Source organism: Meles meles, chromosome 7 (genome assembly GCF_922984935.1).
Source record: "Meles meles chromosome 7, mMelMel3.1 paternal haplotype, whole genome shotgun sequence".
NCBI lineage: Eukaryota > Metazoa > Chordata > Mammalia > Carnivora > Mustelidae > Meles > Meles meles.
The window spans coordinates 135,271,674-135,296,067 of record NC_060072.1 but is presented as its reverse complement, the minus strand read 5'-3'; the positions used below and the strand labels follow the sequence as shown (position 1 = coordinate 135,296,067).

The following is a 24,394-nucleotide window of genomic DNA, read 5'->3' as shown; positions in this document are numbered from 1 at the left end:
GATCAAGGTTTTAGAAAGTGAATCTTTTCTCCAATCGCTCACACTTTAATTTCAGAAAGATAGTAACCCTGACTACTATTTTTCAGTGGCTTCTAACATTATAGGTATCCTTGATGTTTTAAGTGATAAAGAATGTTAAAATGATGTTTAAGAGCCTTGTTAAACTTTCCATTCGTGCTGTAGTTAGTTGCTTGTACATAAATATGTTTTCAGAAAGACACACAAAACACTGGACATATCGGTTGCCTTTTGGAAGGGACATAAGTAAGGAGACTATTTTTCCCGATGGCTCTTTTGCACTAGTTCAATATGCATGCGTTACCTATTCAAAAAACAGAATGAGGGGCGCCTGGGTGGCTCACTGGATTAAGCCTCTGCCTTCAGCTCAGGTCATGATCTCAGGGTCCTGGGATGGAGCCCCGCATCAGGCTATCTGCTCAGCGGGAGCCTGCTTCCCCCCTTTCTCTCTGCCTGCCTCTCTGTCTACTTGTGATTTCTGTCGTCAAATAAATATATAAAATCTTAAAAAAAAAACAGAATGAAAGAAAACATAGTTTATGTTCTAGTATAGATTTTGATTTAAAACTACAAAGCAACTGCATCAAGAGAAAGTATATGGGGTGCCTGGGTGGCTCAGCGGGTTAAGCGTCTGCCTTCAGCTCAGGTCATGATCCTAGGGTCCTGGGATCGAGCCTCAAATCAGATTATCTGGAAGCTGATGAAAAATGTTCCCAGTGGGAAATCTTGTCTCTTTCTGCTGTAAATGTGACTTCTCTGTGCTATTACTTTAGATAGAGTGACCTGTTTTTAGATGTTGAAATAAGACCGACATCTTAGTTTGCAAGACTATCTGATGGTTATTGTCCATCTGCCAAGGGCTTCTTACCTCTTTCTTCTCCTCACTCTCAGCTTATAAACAGGAGAGTAGAGAAGAGCCAGTTTCTATAAGGAGACTTCTGTGGCAATGAAGGAGAGACTGGTTCCTTCCATACGCAGAATTACCAATGCCACAACTGCCATTATAGAAAGTTAATCTGGTTAAGAACAAACATGACCAGGGAGTTTTGTGTAGTTTGCCTGGTTGAAGAATGATGGCATGAAGGGTCACTAGAAAGTGTGTGATTATCTTGGTTACATTCATTTTTTCTCCCAAATATAAAAATAAACTACATTCTTTGTTTAAAAAATGGAAAAATGTCAAAAGGTGAAAGAAACAAAATCACCTATAGCTCCATCACCAAGAGATAACCGCAATTAACATCCTGGTGTTTCCTTTCAGTCTTTTTTCTATATACTTGTATTTTAAACAAGTTAGACTTTTCTCTTGGCCTCCTTTCCAGTTGGAATGGATTAAAGTGTCTCTACTCTGAGCAAAGGCCAACTCACCCATTCTTCCCTCCCACATGCACTGTCAGCCTCTTCCTGCCGGGATCTCAACACGCTCTGCCAGCCCCCAGCTTTCAACTTCTCTCCTTGGATGCTCCATGCCTTCCAGCAGCTGCGCCGCATCTGCCCCTTTCACAGCCAAGATTCCTGAAGGAGTAGGCCCCGTTCTCGTCTTCCTCAGACACCTCTCTCCTTAACCACACCCAGCCGGGGCTTCCCTTCGCCCACTCTGCTGAGATGGCCCTTGTCAGGGTCACGGAAGAACTTCCAGTGTCTGAACTTTCGGTCTATTTTTGAATTTGCAGCACTATTTCTCCTTGAAATACTTGGTTCATGTGTCTTATGACAGATCACACTCCCTCAGTCTCCTCTCCCTCTGCGGGATTCCTAAATGTTGGTGTCTCCCAGAGCTCTGGCCTAGGTCCCCTTCATTCCTCTTTCTAAACACTCACATTCAGTGACCTCACCCAGTGCCATGGCATTTGTTCTATAAGCAAATGAAAAAAAAAAAAAAAAACAAAAAACCATTTCAAACATGAACTTCCTCCCTGAAGTCCAGACCCCTCTATCCAGCTACCTACTTAGTAGCTTTACTTTTATGCTTCATTGGCAAGTCAAATTTAACATCCCCCAAACAGAATTCATGACCATCCTCCATCTATTTGAATAAATATGGGGGAATTATGCTATCCTCCATAGACCGTGAACAACACCTACAGTTTAGGCCAGGCCGCCCAGGTAATGTTTAGATAGATAGATAGGGCATCAATAGAGATAATTTTTTTTTTTTTTGAGGAACCTGTGGTACAGTAATAGCCATACAGAATCAACCATGACATAATAGTATTCCATTTCAGTTTCTATCCCCAAGACTAGAATTGTCATAGTTAAGTATTATTTATTTCCCCTCCTTTCCTCTTTTTGAAAAAACCCTGAGCATTCTGACTTCAGATTTTTCCCTCAAAAAAACAAAAAACAAAAACAAAACCCAGCTGTATTTATATAAATGTATAAAAATCTAACTTCAAAGTGAATCATGATCTTCCAAAAACTAAAAAAATTCCGTTAAATACAGCTTTTTTTTTTTTTTTTTTTTTTGCAGAGATTACAAAACTAAATGGGGAAGCAAACAAGATTAGGGCAGCTGAACAGCCAGAGATAAAGCTTTGCGTGTTTGGCAGTGAGAAATGAGGGGCATGTCATTTTAAATTCTACTCAGAAAGACTGAAATATTGTGCTCTAAACCTTGACTTCTATCCTTAAAAAATATTTCTCTCCTCTAACATGGCAAAAAGATGGTTACAAGTTTTAGCTCATTTAAAGCACAAAATTTTCCAAGTTATGCTTGGTCGTCTTTTACTGCCTTTGACATGATGCTGAAAATATAGTTAGAGGATAAAAATGTGAAGACACTCAGGGAAAATGGTATGTCTGCCCTCCACACACCCTGTGCGTCTTGCCTGGCTGCAAAAAAGTGAGTATCATTCACACGGGTCTCCTGCCTCCTTGTGAGACACTGGAGAATCCAATAGTTAATGTAATTCTATGTAAATGCATCTCTTCTTACGGCAACACCACCAAAAATGGATGTATTCAAATCCTAGGCCATTGCTAATTAAAAACAACAACAACAACAACAACAAAAAAAAAACCCAAAGAGATAATATTGCAGCATTTCTTGCAATCTTTAAAAAGTAGGTCAAGGCTCTTGACAATCAAAAGACAACCAAAACACAAAGGGTATTTTTCCCCCTGTAGAATAAAAAAATTTTTAAAGGCTAATGCCTTTGAATGAAAGACCAAAAGATGTATATGCAGAATTTTTCAGGAAATTTTGTTCTTTTTAGAAAAATGTGTCATTTTTTGCTTTATTTAAGTACATGCACTGTTGGATTTATACCATTTTACCCCATAAAATCAAATGCAATCATTTTCAGCAAACTCTTTAAATAAAATAATTATAAAATTATAAGAAAAAGTATAAATATTTTTAAAACAAGGGGTTGAATCAGTTTAATATATCTAAAAATGGGTAATGCTATCATTAAAATAATGATTTCTAGGGTATCATTGCCAAATTAACATTACAGGAATTTGGGAATCTGATACAAGCTTTCAGAATCTGTAAAGTGGTCCTAATATCTGACAAAATTTAAATTACCCTATAAATTACATATATACTATAATTAGCATATTTTAATACTAAACGCTAATGAAAAACGATTTTCCACTAACTGAAGCTAAAGATATCAAGAAAATGATGTAAATCAATTCACCTGAACTTCAAGGAAATATCAGAGGACTTCATCCTCGTATGTATTTGCTGAAAACATTTTTATGTGAAAGCAACTTTATGTCAAAGTACTGAAGGGGACAACATTTTTCAGGCTAAATCTGGACCCTGATAATAAGCAATGAGCCAGAGAAACCAGGGAGAGCTTTTTATTCTACCTAGTTCTCTGCCTGTCTTAACGTCCTATCCACACAGCTAATATCACAGATAGTCTGGGTTGTAGAACAAATGCACTCAGAATTTTCCCGGGCTCGTGATCCACAGTTCACACTGCACAACTCCAGAGGGCACCATGAATCTTGGATCTCGGGGCTCCGGGGTGAAAGTGTTCGTGTAATCTATGACATCAATTGTACCTTCTGGATTTGTCCAGCCTGGGCCACCCCATATCACTTAGAGGTACAACAGGGGTCGTAACACAAGCCATCCTAGTTTGCTGCTTTATTGCATCACATGGGGCTTTTGTTGTCTTAGTCCCATAGGGATGTGTCACAATTGCTCATCCACTCCAGCTAGACATCGCTGTTACTCAGCTCTTGTTTGGCTGAGTATCAGTCTCCTTCCTACTTTGCCAGGCAGACCGTGGCTGCCTCGCTGTTGGTCCCTCGGCACCACTGCAACTCTTCTGTGTGTGGAGTCCTTGCCAGTGAGGCTGTGGGTGTTTGGCATCACTCATCAGGCACAGTAGTGTCTCTGGGTGCTGCACCCTTTGCTCCTCTGCTGATAATCCTCTGGTTCATCGTGGAAAGGATGTGTCTTTTTCCCTTGTGTTACATGTGTTCCCTTGTACCCCATTTATAGCCTGAGGGAAGCACCTCTTTCAGTTTCCACTTATAACATCGCCCTTCGTTAGGTCCCAGAGATGTACCGGTGTGGCTCGGCTGGGCTTGGGATGGCTTTCATTAACAGCCAATACTTGTATTCAGAGTTGTGACTCCTTCTAACCACTAGGGCTTTATGATTGGGTCAAATCCATGTTCTTTCCCTTAGTGTCAGTCATCTCACAGAAGATTCTATGACCCTTGGCAGAAAAACTCCTGCTGGGCCAACCCACCACCTACAAGAAATGCTTGGCTTGCGGAAGTTGGCACAGTTTTAGTTCCTTTCCCAGAAGGCCTGGGTGTCCTCCACCTATGTGAACAGCTCTCCTCACTGGTTGCCGAGACATGTCTGAATCTCCCTTCCATGCAAGGTGGGAATTGTTACATAAGCCATCCAAGGGTTTTAAGCCACATTAGTACTATGAATATTGGTGATTTCAGTAAGGTTCAGATCCTCCTGTTCTAGTTATTCATTGCTGTGTAACAATTATCCCCAAACTCTGCAGCTTCGTTCAGTGATTTTATATCTCATGATTTGTGGGTCAGGGATTCATGCAGGATTCACAGGTAGGAAATTCTTCCGCTCCATGTTGTATCAGTTAAGGTCATTCAGTGCTAGTCACCTGGTGGGTAGGCTGGTCTGAAGGAGCCAAGATAGCGTCACTCATATAGTTGGCACTGGGAGGAGGCTGGGCTCAACTAGGATGGTTGCTCAGGGTGGCTGACGTGTCTCTCTCCAGCATGGCGACCACGGTTAGTCACACTTCCTTCATGATAGTTCTGGGATCTCAGAGGTTGTTCCAAGAGACAAGAAGCAGACAATGCCAGTTTTTTAAGGGCTTAAGACTGTCATAGCCTTACTTCGGCTATCTTCTATTAACTGAGGATGTCATAGAAAGTACTGGGCCGCAGGGATGGGCAACATAGACTCCCCAAGAAGAAGCATCCAAAAACTGTGGCAATCTCTAATCCACACCCTGTCCTATTTTATCAGGAAGCTGAAGAGTTACTTCAAGTTAAAGATCATAGAGTAAAGTAATTATTCATTTCCTTGACAACTCATTAAACAACAAAAAAGAGGAAGAATTGAAAAGTGTCTTTCTTTAATGAAAAAACAGAAATGGCCATAGTCCCAAAGCATAGTCATAATGGTCAAGTAATGAGAAATCTGTATTAAAATGAGAAAGGAAGTTGAGAACCAACATGTGACCCTTAGGCCTCCCCTTTTCTGAGTTCTTTATTTTAATTATTCTCTTGGGTAGCTAAATTGTGACACCACATGGTTATTTCCAGAAAAGAGACTTTCCTGAAAGAAAGTGCACCGCCCTGAGAGTGGGATTCAATGAGCCTTTTCTCGGAGTTGTCGGTTCCAGGGGCATGAGAAGTTCATAGTGGGAAGTGGGAAAAAGTTCTGAGAAGACCTGGTTCACATTCAGGAAAGCAAGGGGTGGGAGAAGACCAGGGAAGAATGACCTATCATCTACTCATCAGTAAAGGAGTGGCTGGTGGCCAGGGGGTAGAGGGAGCAGGGAAGCAGCAGCAGTCGATAATCGAGATATGACATGACACAGAGAGACTGTCATTAGAGAGACCACGGTATGAATGGTGTTCCCTGGGCTGGTGCCGGCCAGTGGCCTTGTACAGTGACTTCTTAAAGGCTCAAAACTGAGGGGAGAAAGCAAAGAAAATACAGATTTGGTAGGAGGGTGTTCAAGAGAATCAACCTAATCCAAGATGAAGATGTTTCAAATCATCCTTTTTCCATTCCCCCTTATTTTTTTGGTTAGCACACAGCTATTTCCAATCCCACTTGGAAGACATTCATCACCGTACATACTTCTAACCAAAAAAAAAAAAAAAAAAAAAAGGGGAGGGGAGAAAGAGGAGTAATTAAGGATTGATTATAAGCACAAGGTAACTGAAGAATATATATTTTCAGACAAATGTTCTCTATCCTTCAAAGATGTTTCTTTTTTTTTTTTTAAGATTTTATTTATTTATTTGACAGAGAGAGAGATCACAAGTAGGCAGAGAGTCAGGCAGAAATTGAGGGGGAAGCAGGCTCTCTGCTCAGCAGAGAGCCCGATGCAGGGCTCGATCCTAGGACCCTGAGATCATGACCTGAGCCGAAGGCAGCGGCTTAATCCACTGAGCCACCCAGGCGCCCCCTTCAAAGATGTTTCTTATATGATCTCATTAAGACAGCAAACTCTGAAGATTTTTTTTTTCTCTTGAAAGAGAAGGTGGGAAGATTTAATACACAGGTTATAAGACAATAGAAAGAGATCAAAACTGAGTTGTCTGTGATCAGAAAAGGGATGGAGGAAAAAATCATGACCGAAGAAAAGATGGGGAATAAACTTGACTGAATTCACAGACAGGGTAAGCCACATGGGTTAAGTACACAACATGAAAGAGAAAAGAACAAAGATTCAGTTGGCTCTCATGAGGCAGTGGGAGTTGGCTCCTGCACGTGGCCCAGTGTAAATGAAACGGATCTGGAAGAATGGTCGTTAAGACACAGCTTCGTGAAGCTTCTGACCCTCCAACAGACATCCTGTGAAAGAACCAGTCATGAACAAAGGGAGGAGGCTCATTGCCTTGGTTCTCTCAATAGCAATACACCTGCCCTAGGCAGAGTGGAACAGGGTTTGCAGTGTTTTGAGGAAAAGAAAACACGGACCTAAGTCTACTTTACCTAACTAACCTGAGCTTCGAGCTCAAGAAAGCAAGAATTTCGGGTTTGAGGCTTTCTGGAAATAATTAGGGGATGACATGATTTACTGACCCAAGAGAATAATTAAAATAAGGCTCTCAGAAAAGGAAGGGTATAGTCGAAAAGACTTGAGGTGTGCATTGAATCAACTTAAATTCAGAAAAAAGATTAAACAGCCCTAGAAATTAGGCTCACAGGTGAACTACAAACATGAAGCATTAATTACATAAAAGAATGGGTAACAAGTCCAGGATGTGGAAATCAAGGGGATGGGAGGGAGTATAACTATGCCAACTTCATTCTTCAGAGCAAGGAGGTAGCAGACGTTGTCTAGAACTGAATCAAAATGAATCTAACCTTTTAACTTAAGCAAAATCCAAAAAGTCTTGAGGTGAAGAGCTAAACATTTATTTGACTTTCTACAATTTTTTCCGTTTTGCCCTAAGTTTCTCTTTCTTCTGTTAAGTTTGAGTAAAATACTTCAAAGAGTATATAGTTTTATGAAATGTAACCATTGAGGGAAATTGGGCAGATGATACATGGGTCTGTCTGTATTATTTCCTACAAATGCATGTAAATTTATAATATGTCAATAAAGATTTCAATAAAATAGCACTTATAGAAGAATTCCATATTTGTAAAATCTATCTCTCTTGCTACACACACACATAGAGAGAGAAATTTAGAATTGTGTTCATCAAATGTTTATGTTGGTTTTTTTTTCCCCACTCCTCTTGGTGCTGTGGTTTCAAGGGATTTCCTAAAACTTCTTTTATATTTTTATGTATTTGTTGGGTTTTTAAATAATAAGTAAGGGTCACTTTTACAAATAAACTAATATCCATATTCATTATTCCTTCAAAAGAATTAAGAAGCAGAGACAATCAAAACAAGTTTCAAAGCAAAAGTTTCCAATGGCTCCCATCTGAGAAAAGTAATGGAGTGAGACAGGCAAAGATTAAGTGGAAGCATGTGAATAATTGTGTTGGCAAAATTGTTAAAACCAGAGTGATAATGAAAGCTTGAGTCCTTTAAATTGGAGCTTCAAACAGAATATGCAATATTCTCTTACAAGAGGCAGAATCGACATCGTAGAACCTCATGTGTTGGTTATAATAAGACATGGCATGCCCAAATCCATTCACTCCATAACTTCCACTATCAAAACACCTCTAAAACACATGATTTACCCTCAGGGTATTGGTTAGATTCTCTTGATGAATGAATAACTGCATTTCTAGAAAAAACACAGAGATGAAAGTTAGAAGTTTCAGTCCTACCTCTGCAAGGGCTCACTGTGCCTCAATGGTGTTATCCTAAAAGAAAGACCATGACCCATGAACACACAACTTCACAGAGATGACTTTAAGAAACAAATAAGAGGATTGTGTAAATTTGATTATTTTTCCCAAGTCCTCTGTTTCTGCCCCTACCCCAGCAAGAAAACTATAAAAAGAAGTTTTCTCTAGGAAAAAAAAAAAAAAGAAAAAATCCTTCTCTCAAGAAAAATCTTTCATGTTGGTTCTCCATTATTTTTATAGTTGAGTAATAAATAGTTAAATGCACTATTAATTGTGTCTGTTAAATATATAAAGCCAGATGAGGGCTTTCTATACCATTCAACCCAAACCCTTCAAGTCAAGATTATATACAATTGGGACACCTGGGTAGCTCAGTCTGTTAAGTACCTGCCTTGGGCTTAGGTCATGATCCCAGGGTCCTGGGATGGAGTCCCGAATCCAGCTCCTTGCTCAGCTTTTGAACCCTCTGCCTGTCACTCTTTATTTGCATTCTCTCTCTCTGTCAAATAAATAAATAAAATCTTTGCAAAAAAAAAGTTTATATACAGTTGATCCTTGAACAACATGGGTTTGAGTGCATGGGTCCACTTGCACGTGAACTTTTTTTTCAAAAAATACAGTACAGTACTTTAATGTATTTTCTTTCCCTTATGATTTTCTTCTTCTAGATTACTTTATGGCAAAAAATAGAGTATATAATACATATAACATGCAAAATGTGCTAATTGACTGTTTATGTTCTTAGTGAGATTTCTGGTCAATGGTGGGTTATTAGCAGTTCAGTTTTGGGGGAGTCAAAAGTTATATTTGGATTTTCGACTGCACAACCTCATGCTGTTCAAGGGTCAACAGTATATTTATTGAGCACTTACTGCTTGCAAAGTCCTGGACCCAGCACTGGAGATACAAAGATGATTAAGATTCACAAATATATTGTATATAAGTACCATTAAGTGATGGTGATAGCTTATACTGTGGCCAGGTACCATGTCCATGCTTTTTAGGTCTTATTACATTTATCCTCACGGCTTCATGGGGTAGGCATTATTTGCATTCCCATGTCATAAACAAGAATTAACTGGGTCCAAGAGAGGTTCAATTACGTGCCCAGAGTCACAAAACTGGTACATGGCAGGACTAGTACACGGAAGGATGAGGACTTGAATCTAAGTCTGTCTGACTCTGAAGCAGGAACAAGGGGCTGCATGACCACAGAGGACAGAAAATATAAACACACTTGGGGATTGGGGGAAGGCATCTCAAAAGTGCTGAACTGACTTTTGGAGATACAGTTTTGAAGTATATTTTCAAGGAGAGAATGAAGAGGGGAGATTTCGAGCAGAGAATACTGCATGAGCCCAGAGATGAATGAAAAAGCATAGCCAGTGCCCTTGTGGCCAGGGTGAAGATGGGGAATGGGGCAGGGAAGGGATGGACACATTGGTAGTCACAGGCCCACACACTGTCACCAGTGACATGCTAGGAGCCCCTGAGAATTTGTCCTCTCAGACCTCAATGAAACTAAAGACTGAAAAATAGCACACTAGAAGAAGTCTTGGAGTGTGGTTTAACTTCAAGTAGCAATTACCAGAGAAATGGGACAAAGTATTTTATAAGTTAATTCAGTTTTGTTGGTCCTCGCTGTTCACTGGCTTACTAATAACAAATGCAAATCCTTAAACTCATTGCAGAGATGAGGGGCTCTTTCCAAGAGAAATGAAAAGACCATGACATTGATGATCAACTTTTGTCCAGCTGTCACTAAAATCAAGTTAGTACATGACTGTATCCCAAATATTTCAAAGATGCTGTCAATCAGACTGCCATCTTAGACTTATTTATTTCTATTCTCTACCCTCTTAATTAAAACAAAGAAGTCTAGGGAAATGTGAGCAAAGATTTCTTGACCCTTGAACACGCTACTCAGTAAAGCACAAGATCGCAAAGAAATTGGTACAGGCTGAAATGTCCATTAGGAGTAAAATCATACAAAGCAGTCCCCAAAAGTCCAACAAAAACTCTTTGTATCACCAGTTTTGTGAAGGCCAATTTCTACTTCCAGTGAGAGATACAGAAACCAGTAAGAGTGTTGTTCTGAAAATCCTGGGATTTGAGCTACAGCCCTCTGCTGGCCACAAGCTTGCTACTGAATTGGGAGGACTGGATTTCTACGGGCTTCCATTATGGTCTCTCCAAAAAGGAACCAGAAGAGAAGTTCCCTTCCAGTAATAGTAGTCTCTTTTAGTATGACTATTCTCTGGAGGAAAAAAAGGGGGGGGGGGCAGTATGATACAGACAGAAACTGAACAAGGTGTTAAGACAAATGGGTTCTGGACAGAAATGGGTTCATGACAGAACAGAAAATGACCCTGAACAAGTCTTTTTTCCCCCCACCTTGGTTGACAGTTATTTTTCCCCTGTCCTTGGTGGTTTTTCCTGTTTGTAGAGAATTTTATTCTGAAACATCAATGTAACTTATTCCTAGGCATTATTCACAGCTTGTTAGGACATTTTAACAACTTCTTCTTCCTGTTTATTTGAATTCCTTTATTTATTGAGACTTAAAAGCAGAAATAAGCATAATGGTCTTCCCTAGGGAATGCTTATTCAATAGCCTGTACCTTATAAAATTCCTTAGGGGACCATGCTTAGAAGCTATTTAGCTCTTATGTGGGAGCTTTTCTGGAAGAGGAAGTAGTAAAGAAAGGCATAAGGATATATTTCAAGGGGGAAGGAAAAGTTATCATTTGTTTTCTAAATTTCCTGGCACTAGATGGGCCCTTAATACATTCCATTTCCACCTGTCATTTTTCTCGATTCCTTATCTTGGCCAGATGCTGTCACCTGTTTGTGCCTTAAAAAGAACTTTTCTCTGAGACTTTTATATGGACAATTCCTTTACCCCTTATTTTGGCCAAGATAAATCTGGAATTTTCCAAAATAAAATTTACTTAGAATATAAGCATGCGTACACAGACGCATACACCAAACGATTAAAACAACACACAAACACATAGAAATAAATATATCAATTGATTTGTCATCTCCAAATAGCCAAACACTAGCCACTAATGTCTTGGTCATTCAATATGATGGAGACCAACTTCTTTCACTAAAAAAAAAACAACAACAATAGCTTTAAGTTAGGAAGAAATACTGGGGACAAAAAAAGCATCCAAAAGTACTGCCATAAACAGTCTTGGTGTATCCATAGTTTACCTTTCAGGACCAATGAAAGGATGGAGCACAGCAGGGCCCAGGTGGCCTCGGGGCATCCCCAGTGCAGACTGCCAAGAACACTGGTCAGGCCTCCCGTCTGACTCTCAACACTCTCTATCTGTGTGGTCGGCACTCTGTGGGTATCTCCAACCACATTTCTTGAGTTTTCCCCTTACGATTGATTAAATGCTTGCCTTTCTGTGAGCATTGCCTTTCTCCTTGCTTTCTTGATTTTGCTCAGGCTGTTCTTTCTAGAAATAATGTTCAGCAGGTGGTAACTCCATTTTCACAGGTGACTAAGTCCTGTTTATTCCAGTGGGGTTTCGAAGGCCCCCTCCTGGATAAGCCTTCCTATCTCTGTGACCATAAACATTCTCTGCTTCTTCTCTCATAGGACCCGGTTTGTATTCCTTTCATCGGACCGGATCATCTTATTTTGTATAATGGCTTTTTACAGGCTTGCCTTATCCCTTTTATTAAAACATAAGCCCCCAGGTGCACAGACTATATATACTTCAGCCGTCAGCTCCCACATGGTAGCATGTGGTCCAGGCCTCAATAAACACTGAGACAACATCGGCATTATCTCAATTCATGATTTCCATGGTAGCAATGATTTTATCACCATTGGTGTTGGGTTGAATGGGGACATAAGAAATTTAGCCGTCCTCTGGACTAAACACAGAAAGTAGGAAAGAAGAATACTTCAAAATAATCCCTAGATTTCTGGTTGGCATAAGGAATTGAGCAGTGGTGCCATTAATAAGTAAGGGACCAGGGCGCCTGGGTGGCTCAGTAGTTTAAGCCGCTGCCTTCGGCTCAGGTCATGATCTCAGGGTCCTGGGATCGAGTCCCGCATCGGGCTCTCTGCTCGGCAGGGAGCCTGCTTCCCTCTCACTCTCTCTGCCTGCCTCTCTGCCTACTTGTGATCTCTCTCTCTGTCAAATAAATAAATAAAATCTTAAAAAAAAAAAAAAGTAAGGGACCAAAGAACTAATTTTGGGTGGGACAGTGTAAATTCAATTTTGGACATGTTCATTTTGAAGTGTCTTTGCAGTATTCATGTGGAGATGGGAACCCAAAAGAATGGTTATTATACGAGCAGCCAGGATAAGCATTTTAAAAGCCCCACATATTAAGAGAAATAAGTAAACGTTCCAAATGGTACATAATTCTCACAAAGACATAGTTACAGCCATTAGAGAAAAATTATCATGTCCAGAAAATAGAATAAAATAGAATCATGCATTGTAGCATACTGAAAAAACCCTGTTATTACTTCCTACTAATTTTTCTGGGTTTCTTTCTTTTTTTTTCTATAAAATCAGAATCCCATTCAACTGAATTTTCATGACATAAAGTCTTATACCTAAATAAAGAATTGACAGCTTGAACCAGGATTTCAGTCCTGAAGAGTTGGAAAACTTAGTTTGTCTTTCATGTGTTAATCCTTTCAGATATGTCTCAAAGTTGCCTTATATCCTGGTTTGAAAACCATATATGCTGGGACAAGTGGGGTGATTTTAAGACCACCACAAATACAGCCATTATTTTTGGCTTAAGAAATAACTATGTTTGAATTACTTAATTCTTACAAACATTCCTTTTTGCTTCTATAAAATTATATGCAAAACATAATTTATACACATCAAAGTTAATCACCACCAGCATATCGAGGGTATTGAGCAAAATATTAAAGTTATTTTGCTTTGTGTATAAAGCAAAAGAAAATGTTAAAGGTAACATGTTAATAATATAACCACCACAAAATGAAAATTTTAAAAAGACTGATTGATTGATTGATAGCTAGCAAGTGGGAAGAGAGGCAGAGGGAAAGAATTTTTCAAGCAGACTCCCCTCTGAGCATGGAGCCTGATATGGGGCTTGATCCCAGGACTCATGAGATCTCAACCCATGAGATCATGACCTGAGCCAAAACCAAGAGTTGGAAGCTCAACCAACCAAGCCACCCAGGCACTCCACAAAATGAAATCCTGGTTTGGGATTTACCATTCAACTATGTACTGGGGTAGTTTTTGCCTTTATTTATAAGGAATGCACATCGTACCTTAAATAACACTTTTAGGTAAAGGTTCAAGATACATAAAAGAAAGAATTTCAGGAAACTGTTTGCATATTCCACATAATTTATTGCTTTAGTATCTCAAAATAGCTTTCTTTTGTGGGAAGAAATTCCAAGACGGTTGCAAGAAAGGATTCTGCCTCATAGATACCAGAAGTAAAGAAGCAGCAAGGGCTTCTCACTGTACTTTCTTCACCTGCAACATGGATTTGTGACCCAAGAATGGGAACCAGATGGTCTTGTATGGAACTTAGAGTCTTGAGGGAGTGACAAAGCTCAAGGTCAGTTTACAAATATTTTGAGGTGGTTGTGGCATTTCAGAAACCAATGTTGCTGCAGGACTTGGAGCAGGGAGGGTGGGTGTCAGTGGTGGCTTCTTAGCAAGCAGCTCTTGGGGAAGGCTATCTGAGGCTTTCTTTGCTTCAGGCGAAAGCCTGGCACTCTGCCTTCCTCTCAATTCTCTGAGCCATCCAGCATTTTTCACTCAATTGCTTTTCTTCTTAAATTGGGCTGGATTGTTTTTAGTCAAGAAAGCTTAATAGTACATTTCAAATACAAATGACTTCATCTATTCCCATGAAATCAGGCAATAGAATACAATACTGGATTCAAGAGCCAAACTTTTCCTTTTTAAAGATTTTATTTATTTTTCATTTGAGAGAGGGAGAAATTGAGAGAATGAGTAGGAGGAGGGGCAGAGGGAGAAGCAGAGTTCCTGTGGAGCAGGGAGCCCAATGTGGGACTTGATCCCAGGACCCTGGGATCATGACCTGAGCCAAAGGCAGACGCTTATCCGACTGAGCCTCCCAGGCGCCCAAGCCAAACTTTTCTTTTAAAATATTTTACAATTAAAAATTCTTACTGATTCAGTCTGCACAGTAACACTGTCAATTTAACTCCTGTGAAAATGCATTTCCATGGTTTGAGAGTTAGTCGTGGAAGCAATTGCGGCTTCTGTGCATCTCAATTCCTCAGACTAGTTAAGTAAGTTATGAGAGTGACTTGTTATATTCAGGCCTTGACTTAAAAAAGAAAGTTCTTGTATCCATCCCACAGTGCCTTCTAACACTGCCCCCTGGCCCTTATTGGGAAATTTAAAGTACTCAGTTTGTATTCAATTTACCATAGGACAGTCTTCTTTAAAACCAAATTAGGATTTTTAAAAAAAATTATCCAGCCAAATACATATATCAATCCAATTTCAAAATGTCAATATCACATACAAAAAAATGTCAGCTTTGAGTTAGCTATGTTGATTTAGTACAGTCAGATTTTGGATCAACTTTACCAGTGCTGGGAACTGTACCAAATCTAATACTTCTGTCTGATTATGAAGACTACTTTTTCCCAAGGTGTTGCAAGTGGCTCCCTGCAGTGTCTCTTCTTTTGCCTGAATATGTTTCACACTTTGGAACTAGTATACAAGTGCTGAGAGCAGGAAAATACTTCCTCCTCCTATGACCTCAGACTAAGATCTGTGGCCCAAAGTGTGTTGTACATTAATGATTCAAACGCTACTCTCACCCCCTCCAAATATACACTTGTGAAAGATAAAATATTTTTCCAAATATTTTTTAAGTCGAATTAAAATGACAAAGACCTTCTCCAAAACAAGATGATCATGACAGTGGACCTAAAAGGTCAGATACACCCTGGGAAGGAGAGCAGAAACCACAGGCTGACACAAAGTCCAGGACTAGAGAAAGGCAGAAAAGGCCAGAGCAGTAAAGGAAATGAAATACCCCACTCACAGTGAAGGGCCTGACGTAGGCTGGGAGCTGAATGTGGGGAGGGTTGTCTCTTACCTGAAAGAGAACACTGAAAAAATTCTGCATCTTCTTCCTTTTTTGGACCCAAGTGCCTGTGATGGCAAGACCAAGCACACACTGGGTCTACTTCCTACTGGTTCCATGGCCAGAACTGCAATATCCTCCAAGTCCTATTGGGCAGAAAGACTCCTGAAGCCATATTACGGCTAAGGCAAAACTTTCAAAATAGGAGAAGAGAATGCAGAAGAAAAGAAAAAGCAGAGAGAAACCCCTCCCGTTCAAGACAGGAGAGCAAATCAAAATTCTAAACCCCAGAAGGAAACCAAATATTAAGGAAGCAAATAAACTCAATAATCAGGACAATTCACCCTGGTTGGAATATAAATAAAAAAATGACTGTTAAAGAGTCTATAGAGAAAAAGAAAAGAATTACATTCACACACAAAAAATAAATAAATCAGCCAGATATGAACAGCCAGATATAAAGCCAGAAATGAATAAAGAACGTTTACAAAAAGTAAGAAACTGTAGAAATGAAAAATACAGCTGTTGACAGAAATATCAGCCTGAAAAAAAAGTTTACAGGGTAACTCTAGACTAGTCCTATTCTCAGAATTGAGAAACAATTTTGAAGAAATCATCCAAAATACAGCAGAGGTTTGATAAAGGAAAGACAAATATAAAGGAGAAAGCATAAGACACATAAGGTATATTGGGACATTGCATTATTTATCTCTTAGAAAATAAAAAGAATAAGAGAAGATCAATATTTAATGGAATAATGACTGAAAATTTTCCACAATTCTGAGTGAAACAGAAGTTCTCACATTGAAAACATATTCTGAATTCTTAACAAGATAAACAAGAATCAATTTTGTGACTCAGAAACACAAGTGTTGAATCTAATGTGGTGTCCAACGTAGAGTTGTTTTCAATAATTTTTTTTCTTTGTTTTTATCTCTGGAACTTAGAGCAACAGACTTAGAATCTAAATATTGTTTAATTCAACCATTCTTACGATGTTTGAATGCTGGGAGACAATTATCCATGGGTCTCTCTCGTTTCTGCATGTCTTACATTAGCTTTTTTTCCAGACTGTATTTCCAAGAATGCTTGCATAGCAAATGGTGGAAATTAGAGATAATGTCTCTCTCCATGACAGATGGAAGTTATTTGCTTAACAAAATAGTAAAGATAATGTCTGCTCCAGGACAAAGTTTGGGCAGGTTCACTAGCCCTTCCCTTTTCAAAGATTGGGGTTTCCCAAGCTCAGGGTCCCTACACCACCTGGCAAGCCCACTGTATACACCAATCTATCTAGGTCATTCCATATCAGCACTAGGATTTGTGGGACAAGAATAACCATCATGAATATAAAACTTATGTTCCCGGCTTAACAAGAATAATAGGGTCCTTTGTCTCTGATCCTGGAGTCTCATATCTTCTGCCAATATGCTTGTAACTGGCAGGTCAACTTATTAGCTTGCAAATAAGGTAAAATCTCAAATTATCCATAGTTCTTGAGCACCAACACTCAATTTCTGTTCACTTTGTTTGTTTGCTTGTTGTTTGTCCACTTGCTCTGGGAAGTATGGGATTGTGGCTGACTATGGAACTACAGTCACAAAAAGAAGGAAGGAAGGACATGTATGAGCCCAGGGCCATCTCCTCACTGTAAACTACATGCCCCCTTCCTTCTTCTCTGTAATTCACTCCACTCACAACGTAATGTTTCCTCACTAAGGTATATGAGTGCTGTTTCTCTAGCAAGGCTGTAAACTCATATAGGCAAGGCCTAACCTCCAGAGATGTCTACTATCATTACTCTGTTTACTCATGTGAATAAAGCCTGGGTTTAGGAACCAGGATTTGAATTCCTGCTAGGTCATTCATTGCCTGTGTAGCCTTGTAGAAGTTAATTAGCCTCTGTAAACTCTGGTTCTTCTCAGCTGTGAAAATGGAGTGTCCTATATCAGGGATGTTATAAAATCACATGAGATAATATAAAGTCCTAACAATGTCTGGTACACAGTTAGGCATTAAACAAATAGGAATGAAACATGTGACCCCTGACAGGAACTCAAATAGAATCACCTTTTAAGTCATGCACCATTTTCTACTCACTTCTCCTCACTTAGCCCTTAAATAATGATATGTTTCCTTAAATGAAACTAATAGAATTCTCAAGAATAAACTGAAAGTACAAAAGACTACCCTTTGACTTAGCACTGTGTCTAGGAACTTATCTTAAGGAAATAATAAAGGATTTGTGTACAACTCTGTTCATTACAATGTTACTTATCAGAGATAGAAACAATTAGTAACAACCTAAATATCTAATAATAGGGGATTATTTAAATCAATCATTGAAAAGTCATACAAGGTAATGCTGGCAGTATTTAAAAAAATCTTTCGCAGAATAATATGAATGACATGGATTTAATGACATGGCTATTCACTATTCAGTGGAAGAAAGCAGGCTCCAACACATAGATCAATGGGAGAGGATAGAGAGCCCAGAAATAAACCTACTCTTAAATGGTCAATTAATCTATGAAAAAGGAGGCAAAAATATACAATGGGATAAAGACAGTTTCTTTGATGGTGTTGGGAAACTTGGGGAGCTATGTGTAAAAGAATGAAACTGGACTACTTTTTTACACAAAAATAAAGTCAAGATGGATGAAAGACATGAATGTGAGACCTGAAACCATAAAACTAAGAGATAACACAGGCAGTATTCTCTTGGACATTGGTTTGGACATTGGCCTGGACATTGGCCTTAGCAACATTATTTATGGACATGTTTCTTCAGGCAAGGAAAACAAAAGCCGAAATAAATTATCAGGACTACATCAAAATAAAAACCTTTTGCACAACAAAGGAGACCACTAACAAAATGAAAAAGCAACCTACTGAATGGGAAAAGATATATGCAAATGATATATCCAATAAGGGATTTAATATCCAAAATAAAGAATTTTTACAACCCAACACTAACAAATAATCTGATTAAAAATGGAAGAAGACATGAATAGACATTTTCCCAAAGATATACAGATGACCGACAGACACATGAAAAGATGTTCAAGATCCCTAATCATCAGGGAAATGCAAATCTAAACCACATTGAGATATCACCTCATACCCATCAGAATGGCTAGTATCAAAAAGACAAGAAATAATGTGTTGGTGAGGATGTGGAAAAAAGGGACTGTTCACACACTGTTGGTGAGAATGTAAACTGGTGTGTTACTCTGCAAAACAGTATGGAGTTTCCTCAAAAAATTTAAAATAGCAATACCATACAATCCAGTCATTCCACTAATAGCTATTTACCCAAATAAAATGAAAAACTAATTTGAAAAGATACACGCACCCATGTGTTCACTGTGGCATCATTTACAATAGTCAAGATATGGAAGCAACCCAAGTGTCTACGGAAAGGTGGATGGGTAAAGAAGATGTAGTATAACTATATAATGGAATATTACTCAACTATAAAAGGAATGAGATCTTACCATCTGAAAAACATGGAGGGACCTAGAGGGTATATGCTAAGTAAAACAAATCCAACAGAGAAAGACAAATATCGTATCATTTCACTTACATGTGGAATCTAAAAAACAAAACAAACAAACAAACAAAAATCCCCAAACAGACTCATAAATACAGAGAACAAACTGGTGGTTGTCAGACGGGACAGAGTATGGGGGATGGGTGAAACAGGTGATGGGGATTACCAAGAAAAAAAAAAGCAGGCTCCAGAACACATATAAATAGTATTCTAATTTTTAAAAAACGTATATCCATTCATAAGATACTATAAGGTTATAGATTAAAATGATATATTTGATTTATTTTGTTGTATACTTCTCTGTATCTTCCTAGTTCCCTGAAATAAACATATATACTATCTATAATAAATAAAAGACATATTCAATATTACATAAACTATACATAGTAGATTATTAGAAACCCAAATAGGAAGTAGGAGTAATGATATTTAAAATATTTCTGAATAGAGTTCAGCCAGAAAAAAAGGACACCAAGAAATAATACTTACCAGAAAGCCTTTTCAGGTTTATGTCTCTTTTTAAGTCTCAAATATAAGATACCTTAACTTTACAGAAGATCAGAAAACACAAGAAGATGTATGCCAACGTTAATCATCTACTAAAGTTTACATTCTTTATTCTGATGAAGTTGTTTAGAAAATGCTGCAAGCAACGTTACCAATACCGGGATGCAACTCAACACATGAATTCACTTTTCATGCAAGTATCCCCTTATCTCAGAACCCACAGTGCACTAATTTAAATGAGTTTTTTTCTCACCTTCAGCACTACTGCATTATAAAACTGTACAGTGTCATTAAGTGATGTTTGGACTTTGTGAATGAAGATGTTATTGGATTACCTGGCCTTTTCTGTGCCTCCCATGCCTTGATGAATGCCGATGAATTCCATGAGCTGTTTTTGCAACATCACATCTTTGCCCTCGATCTGAGTAATGAATTCATGCTGTAAAAGATCTGACACTGTTGGGCGCTTTTCATAATCTTTAGTCAAGCACCTGCACTGGCCAAAAAAAAAAAAAAAAAAAAAAAGAGAGAGAGAGAGAGAGAGAGAGCAAGAGAGAAGGAAAGAAAGATGTAATTACTAAATCAGTTCGAGTTTTGACGTTATTATTCATATTCCTAACAACTAGCGTAACACAAGAGAGCAACGCTCCTCACAGTGTTCATCCTGAGAGGCATGTCTCAAAGCATGTTAACCTGCAATATGGCAGAATGCATGTTTGTGAATGAGGACACGTCTGGGAGCAAGGCCACGTGGCCTTCCCAACTGCCGACTAAACACGGCCCCCTTGGGCAAGCATGCTGGCATAGTGGTAAGGAAATGCAATCTCCCCTGCAGGCTCCTTTACAAGCCAGCAGCTAACAAATGAAGGATTGAAGTCATTACAGTTTGAAAGCTTATCTAAAATTAAAACAAACTTTTCCGTTTCCCTCCCCTAATGCTTTTTTTTTTTTTTTTTTAAAGATTATTTATTTATTTATTTGACAGAGAGTGAGAGATCACGAGTAGGCAGAGAGGCAGGCAGAGAGGAGGAAGCAGGCTCCCTGCGGAGCAGAGAGCCCGATGTGGGGCTCAAGGGAAGCAGGCTCCCTGCGGAGCAGAGAGCCCGATGTGGGGCTCGATCCCAGGACCCTGAGATCATGACCTGAGCCGAAGGCAGCGGCTTAATCCACTGAGCCACCCAGGCGCCCCTCCCCTAATGCTTTTAAAGGCTTCTCAGTTGATCTATTTCCTTTCTACGGGATAAAACTGCTAAATTAATGTGCCAGGGATGTTTAAATTCCACATCAGTGCACATCTTTGGGGGTCTAGATTGTAGCATGAGAAAGGATAAAGTTAGTGAGAACACTTGAAACAGCATCACAGGAGGGACAGTTGAACAAGTGGGACATTGAATCAGCCATGACAGCTGTCTTCAAATATCTGGAAGAGAGATTCGACTAGTTTTCAGTGGTCACAAGAGACAAAGAACCCAGGATCGATTTGTGGAATTATGAGAGAAAGAGGTTTGAGGGCAGCATAAAGAAGAACTTTTCAACAGGGAGGCTTCTCAAAGTTACAATGGGCTGCTCTGGGTAGGATCACCTTGATTAGGGATGAGGACATCCTGATGGGATGGCCACTCAGTGTGCACGCTCGGGAAGGATTTACGCTCCGGATACGGCTTGGACTGTGTCAGTTTCCAGTACCCTTCTCACCCTGGGATTCAGAGGATCTGTGCTTGTGAACCAACTGATCAGTGTTGGGCTGGCACTTGGTGACATAGAGGAAAAAAAAAAAGAAAGAAGAAGCAGCCCATGCCTTGACTTGGCAGTGGCATTTCTAATCTGTACTGTCACTCCTCCTGGGATGATGATTTGGCCATTTACTTTCCTGGGCTTAACCAGTAACATATTTCCCAAGGATGGTAAAATACACTAAGGAACCAGGATGATGATTTCTGAGCATTAAGAACAAGTGTTCTTCGTGATCATTTAGTTTAACAGAATGTAACCTTTTCTGACATCTGGAGCTCTTGGTCCATGGATTGAGTGTAGTCACATATGCGACTCTTTTCTCCAAGTAAAAGTGTAACAAAGAGCTGGTATGTACCAGGCACTCTGCAGGATGGAGGCATTACAGGGACAAGTAAGGCATATCCGGTGCCCTGAAGTTCCTGCCTGGGAAGAGAGGCTTCCAAACAGCTGTTCCTCACGGAAGAGGAACAAAACACAGCGAAAGCACCCAGGGCAGAATGCTAACTAGCTGCTGGGAGGAAGTCGGGAAATGTTTCCCGGAGGTGAAACCGTGTGGAATGCATCAAAGCCACAAGCTCCACTGAGGATCTGTGTGGAAGGACCGCAGACGTGGGGCACAATTACGAATTGTCGGAGCCCTTCAACGTTCTCGGTGATTCTCCCAGAAGATGCGTAAGGTCTAACTACACATCATCCAATCTTCTGTACTACACAGTCCGTACTCAGTAACAGATGCTCATGTGAAAACTGGGGAACAAAATTTGACTATCAATCCCCAGGTTTTCATACCCCTTAACTCTAAGCCTTTTGTCTTTACAGGAATAAGGGAATAAGCAGATACTCTTGGTAGAAACACCAATGACTCTAGTATGGGTATGACTGTGTCCTCCACTTTCTTTGCCCTTTCTACATTTTCTGAGTAGTGTCCAACACACATAATCTTTTTTGGGGGAAGGGGAATTTTATTTATTTATTTGAGAGAGAGCATGAGCAGGGGGAGCAGCAGAGAGAGAAGCAGACTCCCTGCTAAGCAGGAAGCCCAACCTGGGGCTCGATCACAGGGTCCTGGGATCATGACCTGAACCAAAGACAGACACTTAACCAACTGAGCCACCTAGATGCCCTGACACATGTAATCTTAATGTCCCCTGTCTCCCATTTACAACCTGGAGTCATCCCTTACCTTATTTATTATCATTATCAATATTATTGTTATTTACGGTGAGGACATAACAAAATTGTGATAACAGGTTTGTGGGGCAGATATTCAGAAACTGTTGACTCATATCTTCCAGTGGCTTGCGCAGAGGCACTGCCCTTGTGCTAAATATTTGTCAGATTAAAAATGTTCACTGAATTTCAAATAATAAGTATTTTATCGAACAATTATCTGATTCAGCGACTACAATGAAAATTCCAACTGTGAAGGGAATGAGTGATGCAGATAAACAAAGGGTTAAAAATAGTGGGATGTAAACAAAGGGTTAAAAATAGTGGGCTGAACCAACGGTGGGTGAGTAGGTGGGAGATGGGAGGGTGTGACTTGGCAAAAAGCAGGTAGATGGAAGGATGTGTTCATGGACCATGAAGCAACCTCAGAGGCATAGTTATCTTTAAGCACATGAACATGACCCTAAGATCATTATTTGAGCAATAATGGATTCACCGAACATTCAGAAGACAGTACAAATGCTAGTTTTGTAGACAATAGTGGACACCCTCTGGGGCTGTTCAATAGGTAAGAAATAAGGAGGAGATTCAGAAGTGTTGTAAAAAGCACATTTCCAAGTTCTAGCAGATGGTATCTCTTGGTTTTTTTAAAGAAGACTCTATTGTTACTCACTTGCTAATGAAGTCATTGAATTCTGCTGACCATATCTCAGGCTGCCTTAGTTTGGGGGGTGGATTCCTGGAAAAAATAAGAACCAAGGTTGGATTGTGCACATTGTTCAGTCGGTGAGTCAGAGCTGAACAGACTAGAGCATGAGAGCGACTGGGGGTTCTGCCAGGCATAATCAAGCATGACCACAATTTTCTGATTCAAAGACAGATGATTAGTTATTAAGCTTTCTTTGTATAAAATGACAGCTTCCTTGTTTCTCAGGGAGCACTTAATATATGACCCAATTTTTCTGATAATTTTTTTCTTTTAAGGAATCTTTTTCCTTTTACCTGAGTGCCCTAGAGGGAAACATCTAAACTTGGCATAGAAATAGAAACAGCGAATACTGGGGAATTTTAAAATTTTTATTATTTTTTTTAACTTGAGTCCTGCAGCAGTCTCTGAGGAATAGCCAGGGTACACAGAGGTGACCTGAAAGGTGGATCATTCAGAGTACAAGGGACACCGTAGCAGACAAGAGCAGAGTAGAATGCCTTTAGTAGGAGTTGTTCTGTTGCTGCTGGAAACGAGGTTATGGAAGTAAGGAACTGGAAAATATGATTAGCTGGAAACCTCTGAATGCCACTTAAAATATTTTGTTATCAGTTGCCGTTATTTTAAAGCCAAACAAATCTTGTTCTTCTTTGGCATGTTCATGAATACGAAGGCACATCCCTTGGAAATGAGGCTGATCTAACCCTGTCATCAAGCAGCACTGATCAACCATAATGGCTGAATTTGCTGAAATACTTCTTTCCACTAATCCTAACAGCTCCTTGTTTTCATTAGTGGGATCAAAACACTTTGTCTTCAGTTCTGCATTACTCCTTAAATAGCTTATAATGAAATTAGTGTACAGTTTGTACAGGCTCATTAAAGAAAAGTGCAGCCACTCATCTACCCTAGATCATGCCTCGAGCTCATTGTACAAGTCTTAGGACTATCTGAAGATTGCTGATTTGCACATTAAAAGAAGTCATTCTCTTCCCCAAGAGTCTTGCTTTGCTTCTTGTCCTCCTGAACATTTCCTAAGATTTATTGGCTTGCTTGGAGTACAACAAAGTTTTGATGATTTTAGAACATTCAGAACGGGGTAGCTTTTCAGA

General features: G+C 39.5%; 1 protein-coding gene across 1 annotated transcript in view; it reads right to left on the bottom strand.

Annotated features, from left to right (window-relative positions):
* Positions 1–24,394, bottom strand: part of MYO3A (myosin IIIA) — a 230,683-nt gene that overhangs the window by 159,020 nt on the left and 47,269 nt on the right. The window contains exons 7-8 of the mRNA XM_046012977.1: positions 23,250–23,315; positions 20,008–20,163 (exon numbers count right to left, since the gene is read on the bottom strand). Of these exons, the coding sequence (XP_045868933.1) occupies positions 20,008–20,163; positions 23,250–23,315 (222 nt within the window). The remainder of the gene's footprint in view (positions 1–20,007; positions 20,164–23,249; positions 23,316–24,394) is intronic.